Source organism: Protobothrops mucrosquamatus, unplaced genomic scaffold (assembly GCF_001527695.2).
Source record: "Protobothrops mucrosquamatus isolate PMUCROS unplaced genomic scaffold, P.Mucros_1.0 scaffold357, whole genome shotgun sequence".
Classification (NCBI taxonomy): domain Eukaryota; kingdom Metazoa; phylum Chordata; class Lepidosauria; order Squamata; family Viperidae; genus Protobothrops; species Protobothrops mucrosquamatus.
In genome coordinates, this window is record NW_015386692.1 from 154,057 (window position 1) to 176,196 (window position 22,140).

Sequence of the window (22,140 nt, forward strand, 5' to 3'; positions counted from 1 at the left end):
TGATGTTACAATTTTGGGGTTATTATGTAACATCTGTTTTTATTCACCATTTTAAGCCCCTTTCTCCCCCCCCCTACAAAATTGTATAAAGAGCATAAAGAGTCTTGACCTCTGTAACCAGTCATTGTATCTGAACTTAGAGTAAGTACGCTGCTACAGCTGAATGAATAAGCTCCAGAATGTTCATACATGATGCAAGGGGTCAGGGTATAAAAACATCACCTTTCTTATACGCCCATGCAGTGCCTTTTTAGAGGATGGAGGGCAAGAGATTCCCAAGCCACAGCCACAGTATAATTCAATATTTTAGATGATCAGATGGATCAGTATTTTTCAAATGAGGATGAAAAAAATTCATTAAAATATAATGTCAAGAGTTATTTCACTATTTCACATGTCTGCCTATGTGCCTGATTCTTGGGCAACTGACCTCAATTGACAAAAACAACAGAGAGAAAAATTCATATGGTCAGGAGCTTTGGACAGCAGTTGAGATGGCTGTAGACTGAGAGTAATGTAGAACAAAATGATTGAGGAAAGAAGCACCAGGGAAAGGAAAATAAAATGAAGGTAGTTTGAGAAAATAGATACAGAGCTATTAAGAAATGAAGATTCAAGTGTACACTGTAGAGCCGCCGGCTGGATAAATGGCATGTAAAAGATGTCTCAACTCACAGAAGGGGTGATGGCATGGGAAGTATTCAGAAGGGATCCTCCCTAGTTTTACAGAGAGTAAAAGGAAAGGAGGGGAGAATTACTTTCAGTCTTGCAAGATTCTATTAATGTAACCCCCACACACACAAAAAAAGGAAGAGTACTTCTTATCTAGAGGTCCCCAGGGAGCACCAGGGTCCAGCTCCGTGGAGAGTTTTTTCTGTGGACCATAGGGGTCATAGTTTCATGTACTGCCTGCATCCCGCGGGTGGGGCTTTGCTTGTTTGCGCAGACCAGTTTCTGGCATGCCCCAGGCCAGTGCCAGTCCACGGACTGGGGGTTGGGGACCCCTGATCTAGACTACCTCAGAGAGCTCACAATATCCCAGTATGAAATAATTATTTACTTGCATGCTTACAGTCTTAAACAACTGCACAGTAATAAATTGACCTGTCTTTTCCCAGCATGCAACTGTGGAGGAGCACCTTGTGACCGTCGAACAGGACACTGCCTCGGAGAACCTCCCATGCCTCCTCCAGTCACAGATTGCCCGGATATCAGTAAGAAGAGCAGGGATGTGGTCTGTTGCTACACTCAGTCCTTTTTCCCCATGTTTACATCTCCAAATTATACATACTCTGAGTTCATTTGGGCCAGCTCTAGTTTATGAAATGATAGAGGTAAAAGAGGTAGACATTAGAATAGATAATTGTTGACTTACAGTACGACTACAATTGAGTCCAAAATTTCTGTTGCTAAGCAAGAGATTGTTAGGTGAATTTTGCCCCCAGTTGTTAAGTGCATCACTGCAGTTATTAAATTAGTAATACAGTTGTTAAACGAATCTGGTTTTCCCATTGACTTTGAAAAAGAGATCACATGATCTCGGGACACTGCAATCGTCATAAATACGAGTCAGTTTCCACGCCCCTGAATTTTGATCACATGACCATGGGGATGCTGCAAGAGTCAGAAGTGTGAAAATGGTCATAAGTCACTATTTTCAGTGCCATTGTAACTTCGAACGGTCACTAAATGAACTGCTGTAACTCAAGGACTACCTGTACATTAAAGTTTGGCATGGGAAATTACCTGAAGTAAGACTAGGCAGCCTGTAGTTCTCAGGTCTCTGGAAGACCCTTCTGTTTAGCCAGATACCTGAACAAGAGGCAAGAACATGTTAGGAAAAGGAAGTAAGAGAGAAGGATGGAAAAGAAGGGTTTGCCCATAAACTTTAGCTCTAACCATCCACGCCTTGTCTCAACTCCAAGATGTATCTCCCTAGAAATTACCCTTGAAAGAATGTTGGTCCTCTCTTTTTTTTAAAAAAAAAATGCCCCTTTCCACAATGATTCATCTGGAAGAGGAAAGGTTCAACCTAGGAAAGGCTTTTCAAAGAAGACACAAAATGGGGCAAAACAGGATGAAGGCTTCTACACCAAAGGTCCAATCTGCCTTGGAGTCACATAGATAACCTTAGTCCCACTGGAATCTAAGACAGTTGTTCTGCATATTTCAATGTTCAGTTTATGTAGCCAACTTTTGAACAAAATAACTGAAAAGCTAAGTGAAGTGCACTTTCTAAATGTAATTATCCTATTATTTTGAAGGGATATTTAGAACTAGCACTGATGGTGTTACCTAATTTGGGTAATGAAATATCTGCAAGAAAACAAGCAAGCTCAGAGAGTACCAAGGATCCCTCATGTCAACCCTGAGCTACAAATATTCTCCTTTATTGATTTGTCCATTTTCTTTGCCAGTGATGGCCACCCCTCAATATATTTAGGAATAAAGAACTGGATTTTATTGGAGGGATACTTTTGGTTGTTGGCCATAAATTAATAAAGTAACTAGGAAAAAAATTCCAAATTCAATCTTGATTTCTAGCTAACTTCAGGTCCAGATCTTTCTTTTGTGAAATTAAACTATGGATAGATTATTAAACAGGGACTGACACCTTTTCTTCTGTGTATCTCTGTTATTAAATCTGGTATTCACAGAGATAAAGTGTTTCAGAAATAAAATCTGTATAGCATCTCATTAAAAATAAATCCATTTATATTTGGAAAATTGCTGATTAATAGCCATAGGAGTTTTGTTTTTCTTTTTTTGTATTCTGGAATAGTTGGTTTCTTTTGCTTTTAATTAATTCTTCCACTAATGTGTTAATTTTTCTCTTGCTGTCCTGCAAAATGGCATTTCCTATAGTTTCCTAATTATATGCTGTACTCGTTAGGTAAGGCAGCAGGTGTTTCACTTTAGGAACACTGTATACTAAGATTATTGTTTTTCTGTGAATTTAAAGCAATCTAGAAGTGTGAAAAGATTTGGGTGCAACATTATATACTTTTGATATAAGGGTTTTATTACTTCAATATTAGAGGTAATAACTGTACAACAAGAATCTGAATATCTTACTTTTAATTCCTTGTACTGTACATCCTTTTGGCAGATTTTTCCTAAATGAGGGAAAAAGCAGGAACATTCTTTTAAAAAGCAGAAAAGACACTTGAGTTTGCAGGGTTCTAACTAGAATGTGTATCCCTTTTCAACTGTCTGCATTTTCATTTATTGCTAGGCTGTGACAAATGCATTTGGGACTTGACTAATGATATCAGCCTGGCAGTCCAATCCATGGAGGAAAGCAAAGAAATTCTGCTAAGCATCTCCACTGGAGTTGCAGCTCACAGACACTTGCACGACCTCAATGCCACTACTCTTATCCTCAAGGTACCTAATTTCTTCATTCTTCAATCTCTTTGGAAGAAATCGTTTGTGGAAACAGCTTCCGTTCAGAGTTAAAGTAAACAGCAGTGGGGAGATTTAGTTAAAATCTGTGTGAAGGGAAAAAGGAAGAAATGAAAGCTGGGCCATTACAAAGAAAAAAACAATTCTGTTCCCTTTTAAATTTGCTCCTTCCTCAGCTACTATTTGCCATGAAAAATAGAACACATGACAACATATGATATCAGCAGTCAGATACATAACAGGGAAGATGGTCAGGACCTAATTTCCATTGCCACAGAAACTAAGATCAGAAATAACGAGTACAAATTACAACTACCAAGAATCATTATATTTAAATGATTCTGACAATAAGATCTGTACAGCACCTTATTGTGAGTTCTCTCTTACAGTTTTTAAGAAGAGACTGGACAGTCACCTTTCGTGACTGTCATGGCTAAATATATTCTCCTACACATCTCAGAGGATTAGATTAAATGACCTTTGGGGTCCCTTCCAATTCCACAATTCTATGATTCTATAAATAGATCAAGTGATAGTCTGTAGAAATTTCAAGCTCAGCAAGTTTATATAAGTTATTAACTTCACAATGAAATAATGCATGAAATGCGTACCTTGGTCACTCCAGATTTATTACCACTGAGACAACTTCAATTTCAGCTTGCACAACCTCCTGACACAGTTCTTTGATATACTTGGTTCATACATTCATTTAGTTTGTATAAGTGGAAATTTAGATACATAGAGATGAGATAGAGATAGCTGAGAGAGAGAGATGAAGATAAAGAGATACAGAGTCATACATGCACTGGAGATGAGTATAGTGAATGGACAGTGTCAGTCAAGAATAAAAGAGATTTTGGTTTGTTAATTCCTGTTCAGTTGTGGTTGGTTCCTGTAAGCTTTTAGTTGTCACTTTTTGCCTAAACTATTTTGCTAGGGTGCAGTAAGGTATTAACAGAATAACAGAGTTGAAAGAGGCCATGGAGGTCTTCTAGTCCAGGGGTCCCCAACCTTCGGTCTGTAGACCAGTACCGGGCCATGGCATGCCAGCAACTGATCCGCACAAACAAGCAAAGCCCCATCCACAGGATGCAGGCAGCACACAAAACCATGCCCCCTCCAGTCTGCAGAAAAACCTCTCTCCATGGAACCAGTCCGTCCAATTTCTTCTTAAAAGGTGAAATAGAAAGAGAAGGGAAAAGAGATAATCTATGGATTTCTCCCTTTGAAAGAAGTGGAAGGGGAAGTGAATATACAACTGCAGAGTAAATTCTTGCCTCCAATCAGCTATTGGAAAGCTGTATGGGAAAAGGTGGCTTCTCAATGGTTGGGGTTTTTTTTTTAATGATCAAAAAAATGAGGTCATTTTTAAAATAACTTGGATGAAGGGCATTTTCCAGGAATTACTGTAAGCAAGAGGAATGCATTCCTTTGATTCTGTTGGGCCTATCGATTACTTTTAATGTCATTGCTTGTAAGATTCTTTTATGTTAATGGATTGAAGCTGAAGACAAGACGCTGGGCAGGAAAGGGCAGAGCTTCTGTCCTTCCTGGAGATCTAGTCTGAGAAGTGGTGTTAATATTGTAATGCTTGTTTAACACCTTGGCTGGTGGCTAAAGCAAGGAGGGATGGGGGGGAATTAACATTTTGGGGACTGAGGATGAAAGCCTCTCAATGGGTGACATGGAAGAAGCTGCACTCTACAAAATGGATGGGGTCAAAACAAAGAGATGGGGAAAATTTTTCAACTATTTTTTTTAAATTAAAACAAACAAAAGGCATTAAGAGTAGTTAACATAATCGCTCTCTGTGTATTTTTCACATGACAATATGAACTGTGGTGATTTCTTGAAGCAATTCTTTGCCTGTGGTTGTCCCACAGGTTCTATGTTACACTATTATTGAACAACAACATGAAAATGTTGAAGAAGGTCATTTGAAGTTTGGGGTTTAGGGTCACCACTCACTTTTTGGTCTCCTTGCTTTCTTCTTCAGAGAGGGATATTATAGTTCTGAATATTGTTTCAAAATGGTGATGGAATTAATGTGGACTAACCATTGAAAGTCAATCTTGCTAAGACAGGTGTTCTAATGATTACTTGAAGATTCATCCTATATTGAGCAGAATGGCATTTCTCTCGAAAGCAGAGAAGATTCTTCTGAATTTGGTTTCCACCTTGGATGCCCAGGTTCTGAGCCTTTTCCAGCAATGCCAGTGTTTACCTGAGGCTGAGCTACATAGACCCATACCTGGGAAAGATCTGGTCAGAGTGATGTATATCTCACAGAATAGCAGAATGTAGGATGTGGACAGGACCTTAAAAATCATCTAGAATGCAACTCACTGCATTTGTTCCATCATATCCAGATTGCTGTTCTGCTCTATACTGTATACAGTGGTCTTTGAAAAGCAAATAAAAATATTGCAGCAGATTGGCTAGCAGAGACAGTATATAGAAAATATGACTCCCATTTCTTGAATCAGCTATATCGTATTCTCTGTTTCTAGTTGCTATTTGACCTTTAAAGCCCTGAACATTTTAGAACCAGAATATCCAGTGAATTGCTTTCATATATACAACCTTCCCCCTATTTTGATATTATTTTGGAGAAACCTTTTATGTCTTAACAATTCCTGAAACTCCTCAGAATTAGGTAGAGTACCACTGAGCAATTTTGATGACACATGAAATTCTGCAATATTCCTGCATGAAAGGTCCAACTCATTTTCTCATTAGCTTTCTGAAAGTTGGTACTAAAACTTAAAATATTAGGATGTGTTGTCCAGTTGAAATAGTTCGATTGCGATTTGATTCTCTTTCTATAAAACCTAGTGTAAATTGGAATGTTAATGTATTGATTTTTATCATAAACATCTTTGATTTCTTGAAATAAACTGGGAAATCAATGCTCAAAGTAAATCAAATAAATAAAAAATAATGGGAAGTATAAAATGGAGGAAAAAGAATACAAGGAATAAATGGAATTTCCTCTAAATGGATCAGTATTTACTTCCCTAAAGTGTTTTAAAAGATTGGCATGAGCAGGATGATAGGTCATATTCTCACTATAAATCTGGTTTTGCATTTTAAACAGCTAGACCATGTTCTTATCCATAGATCATGGTCAAAAGAAAAAGAGGTAAATATTATTATCTGGATTGCCTATGGCCACTTGATACATATCAAAACCACAGCTGTTAAAAGGGGAAAGCAATTGTTTTCCATCATATCTAAGTTAAAGATAAGAGATTCTGGACTAAAGGAGCAAAGAACTACACAACAGAGTTTCATCAATTAATATAACATATATATCTCTAAAGATAGGTGCCAAATCAGTTTCATGAATAGATTTTATGCTTATTTCTGCCTCTGCATGTGCGCCCGTTTGTGTATAGTTTTAGAAAGGAAGATAAAACTAATACAAACTAATATAAATCAGAAGGAAAAAAATAAACAGAAAGATGCAAGAAATAAAAAAAAAGTTTTGCTTGTTGATTCCTTGTATAGTGCCTGTGACAGAGGCTCCTCTGCAATATTCACTGGTATGGCATGTAAATTAATATGCAAATTAATAGGTGGTGTGGAAAAAGAAAAGGAGAACCAGAACAGGAATGTGAAGCCCCATGTAGAGACTTTTTCCGATTAAAATTCAATAAAGCACTAAATAAACATCAGTTAATGATAACATAACTCTCATAACTTCTGCCTTATGCCTGAAATCCATTCCAAACTTCTGATTCTAACATTCAGAACTTCATGACTGCATTCTTGTGGTGGTATTCCTAAGGTAATTGGTTTGTAAGTACCATGAAAGAATGAAGATAATTTTTAACAAAGATGTTTGTGTCATTGTTCTATTCAGGCAAAATTCTCTGAGAAGAACAATCATTCTGCTCTTCAGACAACCCAGGTTGATAATGCTGTAAATGAAATGACAGAATTTCTCAGGAAAATTGATGCCCTTGATGAAAAGGTTTGCTTATTGTGTTCATTTCCTTCTTATATTTCTCTTGCCCTGAGCAGGATCAGGTTAACAATGCTAAAAAAGTAACTGCTAATTCCATGAACCAGTAATACTATCAGTATGAACCTGAACAATAAGTCCTAGTAAAATAAAATGTAATGGTATAGTCCATGACAAAATAATTAAAATAATAGCTAGGCAATATTTTTATTAGAACTAAACTAAGCATGAGTTCAAAAGTTAAGCAAAAACAGGTTAAATAACAAAGTTCTTTTTTTTTCAAGTAAGCATGATTGGCTCCTTTTTAACATTCCTCAACAGATCCTATATCTTTCTGTATATATAGTGGGCAAAATTTTGAAAGACATGAAAAGTGTAATGTCGTAATGTCATATATTGCCTACTCTTGACTTTCTTTCATTTCCAACAATCTTAGTGTTAATTGTTCCTATTGCATGAGAAAATAAATGTATTTTCATTTCTATATAAGCTGTGGTGTCACCGTGGTTCGAATGCTCATAGTTGAGAGTTTGATCCTGACTGGCTCAAGGTTGACTCAGTCTTCCCTCTTTCTACAGTCGGTAAAATGAGGATTCCGATTGTTGGGGGCAATATGCTGATATTTGTAAACCACTCAGAGAGTGCTGTAAAGTACTATGGAGTGATCTAAGTGCTATTGCTATTGCTGTTTTAAAAAACAATGTGTAAAGCTGTATTTTGTTGTACTATATGTTGATATTTTGAAGGCTATGCTCTTCTAATAAATTTTTGTTTGGAAAATGTTGACCATTAGACTAAAAACAAAAGATTTGTCAAACCAATAGATTTTTAAAATAATTCTCTTAAAATCAGGCTCCAATTGGAAATTTCAGATAATTTCAAAAAAAGACCATGTTGGCACATCTGTTTTAGAGTTTGCATTATAGTTTTTGCATGTTCCATCAGCTGTGATCAATGGAGGGTACAGCAACTGCAGAAAAGAGTTTGGATTCTATATAGGCAACCTCAAGACTTCAATTTGTCCATTTCCATGATACAAGATACCAGGGACAATGTACAAAACAATGTTTATACAATTATATTTGGCAGAAAACTCACCTATACAATAGACTAGAGGACCAACTCTCAGGTAAGTGTAATGAGGACTGTGGCCTTAAATGAGAGTCAGTTAGAACTTAAGCAAATAGAAAATGGAGCAAAATCATAGGATGACTCAAGACTGTTTATGACAGACAGTGACTTTTTTTCTTGCAGCACTATCAAATGTTACATAGATCTTCATGTCAGAAGCCATATCTGGTTACGTTATAAGTTTTTTTCATGCTGTAGATTTAAATGTAAAATAAAATGTGATATTCATGCTCCAAACATCTGATTTCCCATAGAAAAATCAAGAATCAAGCAAAGGTCAGCAGCTGCAGAAGGAAACAATGGAGACCATTAAGCGTGCTACTATTCTTGCACAGGAGCTTGGAAATATTGTAGATAAGATTCAAGGTAAACTGGGATCATTCCTAATTCATATGAACAATAGGGTACATTAGTGGAACTGACAATGGAGAAAGGTAATTATGGGAACATTTATAAACTGACCAAAATTATCATAAAACAAGAGAACCAGAATTAAAATTCAGTTTTCATGATTATAGTCTTTGCTAATCAAATTATTTGATGCATACCCTCCCAATTCCCCCCCCCCAAAAAAAACAACTGCTAAAGAAAATTTGTCAATTTTTTTTCCCATACCAGGAGATCAGATTTGTATGGCAGCTTTCACTTTTTTCCACTCCTCTTTGTAGTACATATTTAGAACAATGTTATGTGTTCCTTGAGAATGAAAGCTAACTTTAACACAGAGAGATAAAGAAACATACCCAGATACTTTCTAAAACCCTTGAACAATTAGTTTTGAAATGTGGGAACAAGCTTATTCGTGGGACATTTCTATGTTGAAAAAAAGTCAGTTATCCATACAAACCACATGGGGACATTGTCACAATACTTTAGGAACTTGGAAATGACTTTTCCTCCTTATACTGGAACAAAGGCTAAGTAAGAGCAGCAGGACCATAATCACAATGCACTTTGAAGGGTTCCTATGTATGGTAGATTCTCATCAGTAGAGCCACCAGAATGTTAGCATTGCTTGGTGTTCAAACAAATAAAATTTCCAAGACCTTTAGATCAACCTTGGCAACTTTAAGATGTATACACTTCAGCTGCCAGAATTCCCCAGCCAACATGTGAGTTTTTGCCAAGTCATGACCTAAAGTGTAGGATCTCTAGTCTACTCAGAGTGGTGCTCCGGTTCAAGCGAAGAGAAAAAAAAGATATGTAGCAAAATGGTGAATAATTTGAAAGAACATAACTAGAAAGGGCAGCAGCAGCTTCATCAGTAAAATATACCACAAAAATTCTCTTGAATCATCTGCCTCTCCTTTATGTACAGAAATTGGCAGCAAGGCAGAATACTATGGGGTTGAGCATGATTTGAGGCCTGAAGATATTGCTCAGAAGGTCAAAGCAGCAGAGGAGATGCTGAAGGACATCAGACTTCGCAGACCGTTCACCTTCCAGAGGCAACTTGCTGATGAAGAGTCTGAAGCAGCTCAAGACCGTGAGTTCTTCTGTGGATTTGGGCCCTCAGCAACTCTTCTCTGATTTATCTCATCAGATGGGCAGATTCAACTTAGAGAAGTTGACCTTGAGATACTCAGGCCCTAAAATATGTAGGGCTTTAAAGGTGATAACCTTTAAAACTGTATACAGTATAAACCAGTTAGGATGCTACCATTCATCAGAAAAGCATCCTGCCATTGTTTCTTTACCTTGAACATTCTATGTCAGTGATGGCGAACCTTTTAGAGACCGAGTGCCCAAACTGCAACCCAAACCCCACTTATGTATCGTCGGGTGCCGGGTGGGCATGGCCCATCGGGTGGGCATGGCTGCGGTGGTAACGGCAGACTGGGTGAGACTAAAAAGTTCAATCAATCAATTCCAACTTTGTGAGATCTTTTTTTTCCCCGCGAGAAGTTGAAATTGATTGATTGATTGAACCCCCCCTTTTTTGCACATGGCGGCAGAGGCCTAAAGTGAAAAGGTTTTATAAAACCCAGCTGAAGGCCTAGGACTGGGCAACGGTGCGCGTGCCCACAGAGAGGGCTCTACGTGCCACCTGTGGCACGCGTGCGATAGGTTCGCCACCACGGTTCTATGTGATAATTTCAGTATCGGAATATTTAGAGATACTTCAGTAAGCAAAATAAAAAATATTTATGGCAGGGATACATAAGTCTTCCTTCAGATAACACAGCACTTTTGTGCTAAATCACATGCTGAAGAGCTGGAAATACAGTTTGCAGTTCTCTAGCATTTTCATGGCTTATTTCTGAACTCTTCAACAAGAGTTCTTCAACTCTTTTATCCTTCTAAGCTATCCTTCCTGTCCATGGCATTGGCATCACTTGCAACTCAGCTCCATCCTCATGTGATTGGACATCATTTCAGTAGGCAGAAGAGGCAGCTGACTTCTGGTTTTGCTGCAGAGTATTGCAACAATAGTTTTGCAGCATGAATACTAAAGCTTTCAGGTGGGCATTTCCATTGGAGGGAACTCTTGACCCTGTTGGTTCCTCAGCAAACCACCCTAGCAGTTTGCTTCTCTTTTAAGATGCAGCTTTACAGCTCCTTCACACATGACTATTTAAAAAGCAGGCAGTACATCAGGTAAAAACAAGGGCTGTTAAGCTTTTAGGATGCTTATTTCTGAGCTCTCCAAATCAGTCAGCTGGAGGGTGTGTTGAACTACCTCACACCCTGCTCTGTGTGAGTTGAGGTCAGCAGCAGTAAGGATAATCATGGAGTAGTTTAAAAGCATTGTTTGAGTCTGGGAATTGAAGACTGGCAGTGTAGAAGTGCATAAGTTCATTAAAAAGCAAGCGCTGTAAAGTGTACTACAGAGACTAAGAAAAAAGGAATTTAAGCACAATAACACTCGCCTCTTCTCTTAGTATTAAGGAAAGCTGAAAGTTGGGAACAGAAACATAATGAAACCAGATATTTGATTCCTGACATATTGGATCAGCTTGGGGAACACAACACCAAGCTCACAGACTTGCAAGAGGCTTTGCACCAAGTTATTGATGACATCAGAAAAACAGCCACTACAAATAACGAAAGCATTGCTAAGCTCCAAGTGCATGAGGTACCATGCAGTCTATTGTTTCAAAAGTATTGTATTTTATTATTTTTAACAGTGTAAAATATTGACCGTAATTTGTCAAAACAACCTTATTTATTATATGATCTATGATGTATGTACAGCTAAAGAAATAAAATCAGATACTGGGTGTATGCACCATACTTAAAGGCTGGGAGCCATCCAGACTTCAATATAAGATGGGCGGCTATGTAAAGGTTTTATCAATAAAAACAGGTAAATGAATAATAGCCATAATCACATAGACTGAGCTTCAAAAAGGAAATGTGCTCATTTCCTTGTCCACAGTTGGGGAATGTGCTTATCCCAACAGGATTTTATACTTTATGGATAAGTTCCAACCAGTTTTAAAGAATATCCACATGTATATCTTGTACTATGTGCATTCTTCTCATGTAAGAATGAAAAGACCATTTGAATTACTTGTGCTGTTCCGGAGAGCTAGGAGGAAGGGTGTTGGGACAGTGATAAAGATAAAAAGTACCTTGAATTCTGTCTCTCTCAACACTAAGAAAGATGGGACTTCCTTCCATATTGCAAGTTCTTCTCTTTATAGAGAAGTGTCATACAATATTTATCTCAGAATATTCACCATCAAAATGTTCTAACATTAGAATATTATTCAAAGACCTGTGCAATGTAAACTAAAGATGTTTAGAGCATAGAGGAGCATATTCAGTACTAAGCTTTTGTCTGCAACTTCTTAAAGCAGATGCATCTTTTCCAGGGATCACATAGCAGACTAGGGTTTGCAGACTGATACCACATTTGCAGTTCCCCGTGCACCTCTGAAGCATCTTTTAGAGACAGTATCCAACGCACTGCAGGGCTCTTATTAATAAATATTCATGTTTTAGTAATGTACATTATATTTGCTCTGTTTCCAAATATCAGTAAACCATATTTTAATTTTCCTGTGTATTCAAAAGATCTAATTAATTACTCAAAACAATACAATAGTGATTAGAATACTGTATATCCAACTTATCTAATAAATTATTGCTTTTTTCTTACAGAAGCAACAAGAAATATTGGAGGACGATATTGACACTCTCAACAATACTCTGGGAATGGCCACAGAAATTTTAAATGTTTCACATGGAATCATCTTTGAAGTGAATGAAGCAATACAGGTGATTTTCTTTTTAAATAAACCATCCAAATCTACTGTCTACCAAGTCCACAGAGTTTACATCTTTAGCTTTTAACACAATCTTCAGAATGCAGTATTACACTAGCATCAACTTCAGCAAGACCTAGCAGATACTATGATTTAAAATAACCAGGTTTTAAGAAAAACAGGGTTGAGGTGATACACAATGAGCACTTAACCACTGTTCAGATTGCATCCCATACACACCAGATTAGGAGTAGGTCCTTCCTGAAGTAGTATAAAGAACTTCATTATAAATGCAATTTATTTTACTGGTCACATTTGAATGGGAAGTTCAAGAAGATAGGTTTAGCCCCACTGGGTAGACAAGACCACGAAACTAATTCCATAGAATGGTTGAGAAAGAGAAAGAAAAAGAGAGAGAGGAAGAGGGAGGGAGGGAGGGAGGGAAGGAGGGAGAGAGAGAGAGAGAGAGAGAGAGAAAGAAAGAAAGAAAGAAAGAAAGAAAGAAAGAAAGAAAGAAAGAAAGAAAGAAAGAAAGAAAGAAAGAAGGAAAAGGAGGAAGGAAGGAAGGAAGGAAGGAAGGAAGGAAGGAAGGAAGGAAGGAAGGAAAAAAGGCTTTATTGAGATTAACTATTGTAACAGAATCTTAGAGGTCTGAGTGAGTTATACTTTCTCATCTTCCAGTGGATTAAAGAAGTGTCTGTCTGTTGCTAAGCAAGATGGTTTTTAAGTGAGTAGTGCCTGATTTTACAAACTTTTTTGCCATGTTTATTAAGCAAATTGCTGTGGTTAAGTAAATCACACAGTCATTCAGTAAATCCAGCTTTTCCCCCATTGACTTTGTTACCAGATCTTGGCTGGGAAATCACAAATAGCAATCAGATAACCTCAGGACACTGCAGCCATCCTAATTAGATGCTAGTTGCCAAGTGCCTGAATTTTGCTCCTGCGACTGTGGGGAAGTGTGAGGACCAGTCATAGGTCACTTTTTTCAGTGCCTTTGTAACTTCAAATGGTTGCTGAATGAATGGTGGTTAAATTAAGGGACTGCCTATGCTTACATAGAAAGAGTGACAGCAAAGGGGAGAGTCCACAACAAAATCAGGAGTGATTGCCTGAATCCATAGCGTCATTCATCCAGTTGGAAGCAATGGCAGAGAGAAATCTATATTGTGATTCTCGATCATGGTTACCAGGCTGAAGTTCGGATAGCCACAAGTAAACATAGTAATCAGTTCAGGGTTAATCAATAGTTACTGACAAAGAAAGACTGCTAGGTACAGGCTTAAATGCTGTAATAGAAAGTGTGTCTTCTGAACCATCTAGCTAGGATTAACAGGAGTAAGAGCAGCTGGGTAAAGAGATGGTTAGCAGAAGATAGAATAGATAATGGAGAGGAATTGATAAGGAGAGCCTGGAGAGGAATTACCCAGTGTTCAGGTAAGAAAAGTATCTGGCTCTTTCTCCAGCCCCTGAAAGAAAGAATAACTTTTAACATGAATTTTCATTACCATGCCTTGTTCCTCTTAGTTTCTCTCATTTTTACAGTATATGGCAGGGCTCTTCAAACTTGGCCCTTTTATGACTTGTGGACTTCAACTCCCAAAATTCCTCAGCCAGCGTGCCTGGCTGAGGAATTCTGGGAGTTGAAGTCCTCAAGTCATAAGAGGACCAAGTTGGAAGACCCCTGGTATATGGTTTTGCTGTTTTATTGGGTGCTTTGAATGCTGTTTTTATTGTATGCCACCCAGAGTGGGTTGAGTAGGGCATCTCTATAAATAAATAAATAAATAAATAAATAAACTCATTCAACTTGTGTCTGGGTTATATATTTTGGGCTGAAGTTGAAGTTACATAACTGAATGTTTCCTTTATTCAACTCTTTCTTAATGAACAATGAAGAAAATAAAGGCCTATCACAAATAAGTTTTTTATTCTAGCTGTATTCTTTGCTGCAGTTAAGTTTTTCACTATAGAAAAGTGTTCCGTTAAATGATCCCCAATTTTGAAAGGATACACTCTGTCATCCCAATGAGAATCCATTTATCACTTTATCATTATCTACCTAATTTTTACAATTTATAGAAAAATCATAGCTACTTTTTCTTCACTCTTCTTGTTTGGACAGAATGCATCCAGGTTTTATGCAGAAATAGATGGCGCTAAAGTGCAGCTACAGAACAAACAGGCCAACTACTCAAGGTTTGATGAAGATTTGGTTGAAAAAGCCATGAAATATGCACAGGGCCTTCAAGACCTTGCAGATAAACTGGAGAGGTAACTTTCAAGTGTATTAGGCCAAACTCTCTTTCTGCAATAAATTGGCACAATCTGAATAATTGGAAATCTCGCTAAAGTCCCACTAATCTCAGAGAGACAGAATTAAGTGTGTGATTAACTGTTCTATTGAAATCAGTGAGTCTTAAAATGCTGCACATTGACTTAATAATACCAACCATTATTAAAGGGTGTGAGAATTATGAAGCAAATTTCATATCAACAGCATTTAACATTAAAATATAAATGCTATGTTGTCCCTGATATGGTGCTTTAGGAAACCATGTAAAGTCTTTTATTATTCCTGTAACCCGGTTAGTGTGTCACTGAATGATTATCTTTCTCAAGACTACCTATAGTAGTAAATTAAGGACTAAAGTAAAACCTAAACAAAGCATTCTTTATCTCACAATTTATGTGTATCAACATTATGTCATGCCAGTTCTCAGAATATGACTGAATTTAAATTGTGGGTACATAGTGTTGAGGTCCTTTATTGCAGAATAGTTGAGTGGGGATGCTGATTGACTGATGAACTACCCTGGAGAAGATCTTGCATGTCATGATGGATCATGCCAGCAAGGGAGAGTTAGATATATAGACATAGAGAAAAATTATATATTGATAAATAAAACTACTATAAGGTTGTCTTCGAGTCAAGTGTGACTCCTGGTGGTTTGCATACAGTTCTTTAGGCATGATATGGAAGTGGTTTGCCCTTGCCTTCTTCCAGAATGTTTGTTGGCTTCTCATCCTAGCTTATAGCCATGACGTGCTGATGGTCCTCCATTCAAGCATTACAGTAATCGGGACCAACCCTGTTTAGCTGTCTAGATCAATCAAGGCTGGTTGCCTCCTAGATGAGCATCACAGTGGTATAATAAGGATAACAATAGCTTCCAAGGGCAGTACTGGCAGATATATAATGATCTTGAACAATATGTGATGCCTTTTATTCCCTCCCCTTCCCTTTCTCTTTTCTCTGTTACAGAACTTTTCATGGTATTGACACAAACGGATTAGTACAGAAAGCACTAAATGCTTCCAATGTACATGAAAATATAATTAATTATATTAATGAAGCCAATCAAATGTCTGCTTTGGCATTAAATACTACAGAACGAGTCAGTGATGTAAGTAATAGTATTAGGTATCTGGACTGTGTCCTTGAGATCAAGTAAAATCTGTATCCTATGAAAATCCCCATATCTATCTGCAGTTATGCCATTACAATCTCATCTTCAGGAACAGAAATTTGTAGGAATTTGATGGACTGAACTTCAACACATCCAGATAGCATCCAGTTCAGCAAAACTGCAAAAATAAGAATGCTACGATGCATAATGCTTTTATTTCAATATGAGCGAGGGCCATGCTATCTTGAAAGGGGCGCTTTGCTTTTATGGAAATAGGAGCAAAGTGCCTCCTTGAGCACTTTCATAATGTAAAGGAATACCCTGTGTCTAACCATTGAAATATGAAGAAGCCATATTGCTTTGTTTGGCTGCATCCATATTTATGAGGCAAATCAAACCAATCTTGACTCTGTGCAAGCACAATGCTACACATCTGCTAGGTTCTTTGCTATGCTGAAGTAATGCAATCTCCAGGAGGTCAATGATTGTCTATTAGGAGGCATTAGCTGATGCTTCATATCTTGCTTCTGGGTTTCCTGAAGATTTGGGGGGGGGGGGCGGAGAGGGTGTTTCTCTGTTCTTAATGGAGCTTGAACAAAAAGCATTTCTCTAAGTCCCGGTTGTGTGCCTAGGGTCTGCAAACATACAGTATAACTAGAAAGTAAGTGGGTTATGTTATGATGCCCAACAGTAAATAAAATTCCTCTAAGGAGTACATATCATTAATAGATTGTGAACCTCCCAGAGTTTGATATAAGATTGGCAGCTATATAAATGTTTTAATCAATCAGTCAAAAATCATGTACCCTGTATGTAGCAAAAACACCCATAAAATGTAATTTTATGTCAATTTCTAAGCTCTTACAAACATTGCATAATTGCTGCATAGATTAGTAATTGTTTTGGCTTGGAGCCAGATCTTTCATGAATAGAAATCTGGTCAAAGCTTTTTTTTTTTTTTCCTTTTCTTTTCTTTTTTCTTTTTTTTCTTTTTCTTTTTTCTTTTTTTTCTTTTTCTTTTTTCTTTTTTTTTTTTTGCTAGAATAGGGATGCATTTATCACTAAGCGTTACCAATTTTCTTTCTGCTGCCTCCTTTCTCCTCAAGGACAAAATCTGGAGGATTAAAGTACTTTTTACAATAGAATGGAAGGAAGCACTCAGGACTGCAGAATAAGGCAGTAATCTAGTAGAAAGCTACTGTATTTCGACTCTTTCTTCAAACAGAATGCATTTTCCATTTGTGGAAAGGCAAATCCAGCACTGTGATGTTGTGAGCAAGATTCATTAGCCCTTTCCTTAATGCCAAAATGAAATCCATTGCAAACACTCAAGCAGTATCTTTCATCCCATCCACTGGATGAAAGTGATTGCCTCATAAATACAAGATGTAACTAATTGTGCTTCCAGACAGACATCTTTTAATACTACCAATCAATAGACATGGTGCAGCTGCTCCATCTTTTTCTCAAAAAATTATTTATGGATGAGATAAAAGTAGAAAAAGGAAATAGAACAACAGAGGATTATAAATGAAAATCTTTATCTGAATTTCCTATAAATTCTATGACTGGGACAGGTTTATTATATAATAGTAGCCCCATCTGGAAACTCCAAATGTTTACTTTTGGGATGTCTAATGTTCTCTCTCTCTTTCTCCCTCTCTCTCTCTCTCTCTCTCTCTCTCTCTCTCTCTCTCTCTCTCTCTCTCTCTCGTCATATAAAATTATAGGCTGCTGTTGGAATTGACACTCAGATAACCTTCCACAAAGACAAAAGCACAATGCTTCTTGGTGAAGCCAAAAAACAGCAAGGAAAAGCCAATGCTAGTAAATATAATCCTTTCTCTTGATTCATACGTCTCTCTTACACTAGAAAAGCTTTGTAACAGAGAGCATCCCAAAGAAGAAAAATGTTGACATAAATAATTTAATCATGATCCCCTACAGCGGGTTCTGCAATTTTAAAATCTGGAATATATCAAGCCCAACAAAGACTGTTCTAATAAACATACATTATTTTATCCAAGTTACATCTCTTTATTCTCTATAAATAACACTAAGAAATATAAACCAAATGAAAGATTTACAGTGTGTCTATAGTACTTCTGCAGCAGTAGAAAGCAATGGTGCTTGCTGGAAACACAATCAAATGCTTTCACATTTGCAAACTACACTGTCATTTTTAAAACAGGATTTTGAAAAACATTTCAGATTGTTTAACGGAGAGCCAAGAATTCTTTTTCAGAGGAGGTCACCAAAAAAATTGTATTATCTAAAACTTAGTATAGACCATCAAATAAGTCCCAGTGTTATAATGTGGTGATTAGAATCCTTTAGAGTGATGTCTTTCTGATGTATTATTATTATTATTATTATTATTATTATTATTATTATTATTATTATTATTATTAGATAAATGCCTTTACCTCTCATAGCTGAAAGCTTTCTTATATTTTGTTTCTTCTACTTTACAGATGTCTTTAATGTTGAAGAAACAGGCAGAGAGATTAATGAAACCCTTGACAAGAAGAATGATGTTAAAGGCCGTTTCATGAAAGTCCTCAAAAAAATGCATACATCAGAGCAAGGTCAGGAAATAAACTGTACAAAATTGTAATCAAATGATTCTGATTAAAGAATAAATCTATGCAAGGGATCCTCTTAAGTGATTTTGAGATAGAAAGTAAATCAAATCTTACTTGGCTGATAATCATCAACACTTGAATTGACTATTTGGTTGTGCTTTGAAGGTGGTTTAAAAGAACTTCAGATTTCACATGTGTTGGAGAATAGTACCTCTCTATTATTCATTAAAGCAGCTCAATTTATTTCAGCTTTCCACAGAAGCCTGAAAATAAAAGCCATTATTGCTTTAAAAATCACATCAGCTATAATTAATTGATTCCTTAAAATAGCGACATTATTTTTTTCAGGTTGATGGGGAAACCAGAAAAAAAACACGGGCCACTTTAATGAACAGAGAGATTTTATTCGTGTAAGTTCTTAATCACACAGATTGTCAGAAAATTTATTTCAGTCATTGACCAATAAAAATACATTCAGTAAAGCAATGTTAATCCCTAACATTAATGACGGCTGGCAACCATTTGTCAGCAAAACTTTACATAATATAGCAGAATTTTGCTAACTTTGGAGAGATAGATTTATCCTGATTGTCTAACAAATAATGCAAATAAAAATTATCAGTGCCCGAGAAATTTAGACAAAAAAGAATAATCAACTGGGGGCAAATGACCCTGTAGAACTGACAATACAATACAGAACATGGGTTGTTGTTTGCAAGGCACTGTCACAGAAGTTTCCAGCCAGTTTTGAAAAGCATACCACCCTAATATATACTGTATATCCATCTTCTTGATAATTACTATTAAAGTACTCACCTAGGATTAATAGCTATTTATTACATTTAAATAACTAGTTGAAAAAGTTCTACAAAGTATACAATAAATAGATTTACCATCACTCGTGCCTGCTATATGCATCCAGTGACACATATTAATTCTTCCAAAAATCTATATTATGGTAAACCAGTTTCCTACAATTCATTGTAAATAAACTATTTATATATTTAGTAGAATAGAAGTGTTTAGTGTTTATTTAGTGAAGAAAGGCACTAATGAATGCACTTGGATTGGAAGTCACCTGGTTTTATTAAAAAAAACCATGATCATTATTTCCTCATCACAGAGCTTTTTGTTTACAGATCACACAAAGCAGTTTGAGCAGTTGCAAGCTATTGCTACTCAAGCTAAAGAAACAGCTGCAACCATAACCTCCACCACAGATCCAATGACTGAGAATGTGACAAAATGGTCAAAAGATCTGCGCAACTTTAAACCTGAAAGAGCAGCTTATGAACGTGCCACAGTCACAACTAGGGATACAGGTACTGCAAAGGGAAATGTAATTGAAACATTTCTTGAAATGTACAGCATCTGCTTTCTGTTTCAAAGATACTGATTTTGGATTGTGTAAAATTGAATTGCAAGAATAGTTGTCAAAGAAAGAGAGTAACATGGTAATGTCGTTAAGGTAAATGTAGGTCTCATGTCAAACCATTCTCCCAATTCATCAGGAATTATTGTTCAAGGACTGTGGTCAGTAACAATCCAGGGACTGTGATTAGCTTTGCTCAAGACTGCGCAGTACAGATGCTCTGGCTTGGCAGATCAGATTCAGCCTCTGAGTTAGAGGGTCCCATTCCTTATTATTATTAGAAATTCTGTTTTAGATAAAGCACCAGAGAGCAAACAAAGAGTACAGTCACCATGTGCCTTACTGCTCAACTACATAACTGTAACAGGAAACAGGAAACTCTACTTAGAACAAAAGAGCATATACCAATGGTGGCAAACCTATGGCACGCGTGCCAGAGGCGGCACTCAGAGCCCTCTCTATGGGCACGCGCACCATGCTCCGGAGATGGCAACCGTCCCTCTTCAACCAGCTGCCCGCTAACTAGCCAAAGTCCCACATGGCCGGATGCATCCCAGCATGGCTGATTGCCCTCCCCCCTGTCCCATCCTCCTGGCCTCGCATGCTCTCCTTTTCCCGGGCACAACCCACTGCATTGCCTCCTTAGCTGTCGGCCGGCCGGCCAGCTCAGAAGCAGCTTCTATGAACTGCTGGCAGCAGGCTGCGGAGCCCCACAGTGCGCCGGTCAAAGGGCCGGCAGGCTGTGGCTGCTGATAGACACCGTTGGCCCCCTGAGCTTGCTGGCCTCTGTGTGCAGGGGCCGAGGGTGTCAGGCAGCAGCCACCCCGGCCCCTGCCCACCTTGCCCTGCAGCAATGGCATCCCCGCCCTGCCTTGCCTTGCCTTGCCTCACCCCACAGGACGAGCCTCCTGCCCACCGCCCCACCTGCCAGAGACCCCCTGGATCTCCCCCAACCCTGCCCGGCCCCCACAGGCATCCCTCCCCACGAGCAACATTGAGGTGACCACGCCCACCTTGGCCACACCTACCCAGTCTGCCATGACCACCACAGCCACACCCACCCAGTGGGCCATGCCCACCTGGCACCCGGCAATAAATAAGTGGGTTTTGGGTTGCAGTTTGGGCACTCGGTCTCTAAAAGGTTCGCCATCACTGGCATATACCATAGATCCAAACTTGTAAATACTGCCATCTACTGGCTGAATACTACTGTAGTTGTTGAATAGAAATACATTCCAACAATGAATTCCAACAATTATAATGGTTTGAGCTGAGATCCCCTATGTTTATCCCATATATAATAAAAATAAATATAACTCATAAATCAGTCATTATCCCTCCTCCCTCTTTAACATTACAATAGTCCATTCAGACCCTTTTCAATCATCAAATCCATTAATCGCCATTTCACTTTTTTCCCATTTTCCTACAAAATAGCCACAAAAGGTTTACAGTCCTTTATAAAAGTACTTAGTGTTTTATCTCTGACCAATCTTAGATTTCCTTAACTGCCTTGAATTTTACATTTTAAAAAAGAGACGGCATTTAATAAAACTTTGTTTCTTCGGTACTTCAAAATACAGTTGACTGAAGTTAATCTAATTCAGCTACTCCACAAGTAACTAACATTGGAAATTGTTCTGTATACACCTAATTATACTGGGAAAAGTGATAACATTTGAACTGGATTTCTAAGATATAACATGGGTTGTGGTTAAAGTAGTTACTTTAGTACGGCTGTACATAAAGTAGAAAAATCATATGTATGTATCTGTGCCAGCAGATTCCTCCATTGCTGAGGAATTAGTGTGTATGCATCCCTTAAACAATCCAGTGGGTGGGCTATGCATGGTTGGTTAACTTCCAGGGAAATCAAGAGCTATTTGTCTTTTACTGGGGATCTTGACATTTAAAAAGGGATGTTCTTAAAGCAAACATTTAATAGGCTAGAATTGTAAGTTATTTGAAAACAAAGGTTCCATGCACTATCATATGAACTTTTTCCCCAATTTAATTAAACAATCCACTAACTCCTATCTTTCTAAAAATGTACTATCAT

The 22,140-nt window shown here is 37.7% G+C and overlaps 1 protein-coding gene across 1 annotated transcript in view; it reads left to right on the plus strand.

The window, feature by feature from the left end:
• LAMA4 (laminin subunit alpha 4) overlaps positions 1-22,140 on the plus strand; it is a 96,592-nt gene that overhangs the window by 43,993 nt on the left and 30,459 nt on the right. Inside the window, exons 6-17 of the mRNA XM_015815630.1 lie at positions 1,119-1,214; positions 3,236-3,387; positions 7,271-7,381; positions 8,758-8,869; positions 9,822-9,989; positions 11,386-11,579; positions 12,611-12,727; positions 14,840-14,988; positions 15,980-16,121; positions 17,855-17,951; positions 18,599-18,712; positions 19,849-20,031. Of these exons, the coding sequence (XP_015671116.1) occupies positions 1,119-1,214; positions 3,236-3,387; positions 7,271-7,381; positions 8,758-8,869; positions 9,822-9,989; positions 11,386-11,579; positions 12,611-12,727; positions 14,840-14,988; positions 15,980-16,121; positions 17,855-17,951; positions 18,599-18,712; positions 19,849-20,031 (1,635 nt within the window). The remainder of the gene's footprint in view (positions 1-1,118; positions 1,215-3,235; positions 3,388-7,270; positions 7,382-8,757; positions 8,870-9,821; positions 9,990-11,385; positions 11,580-12,610; positions 12,728-14,839; positions 14,989-15,979; positions 16,122-17,854; positions 17,952-18,598; positions 18,713-19,848; positions 20,032-22,140) is intronic.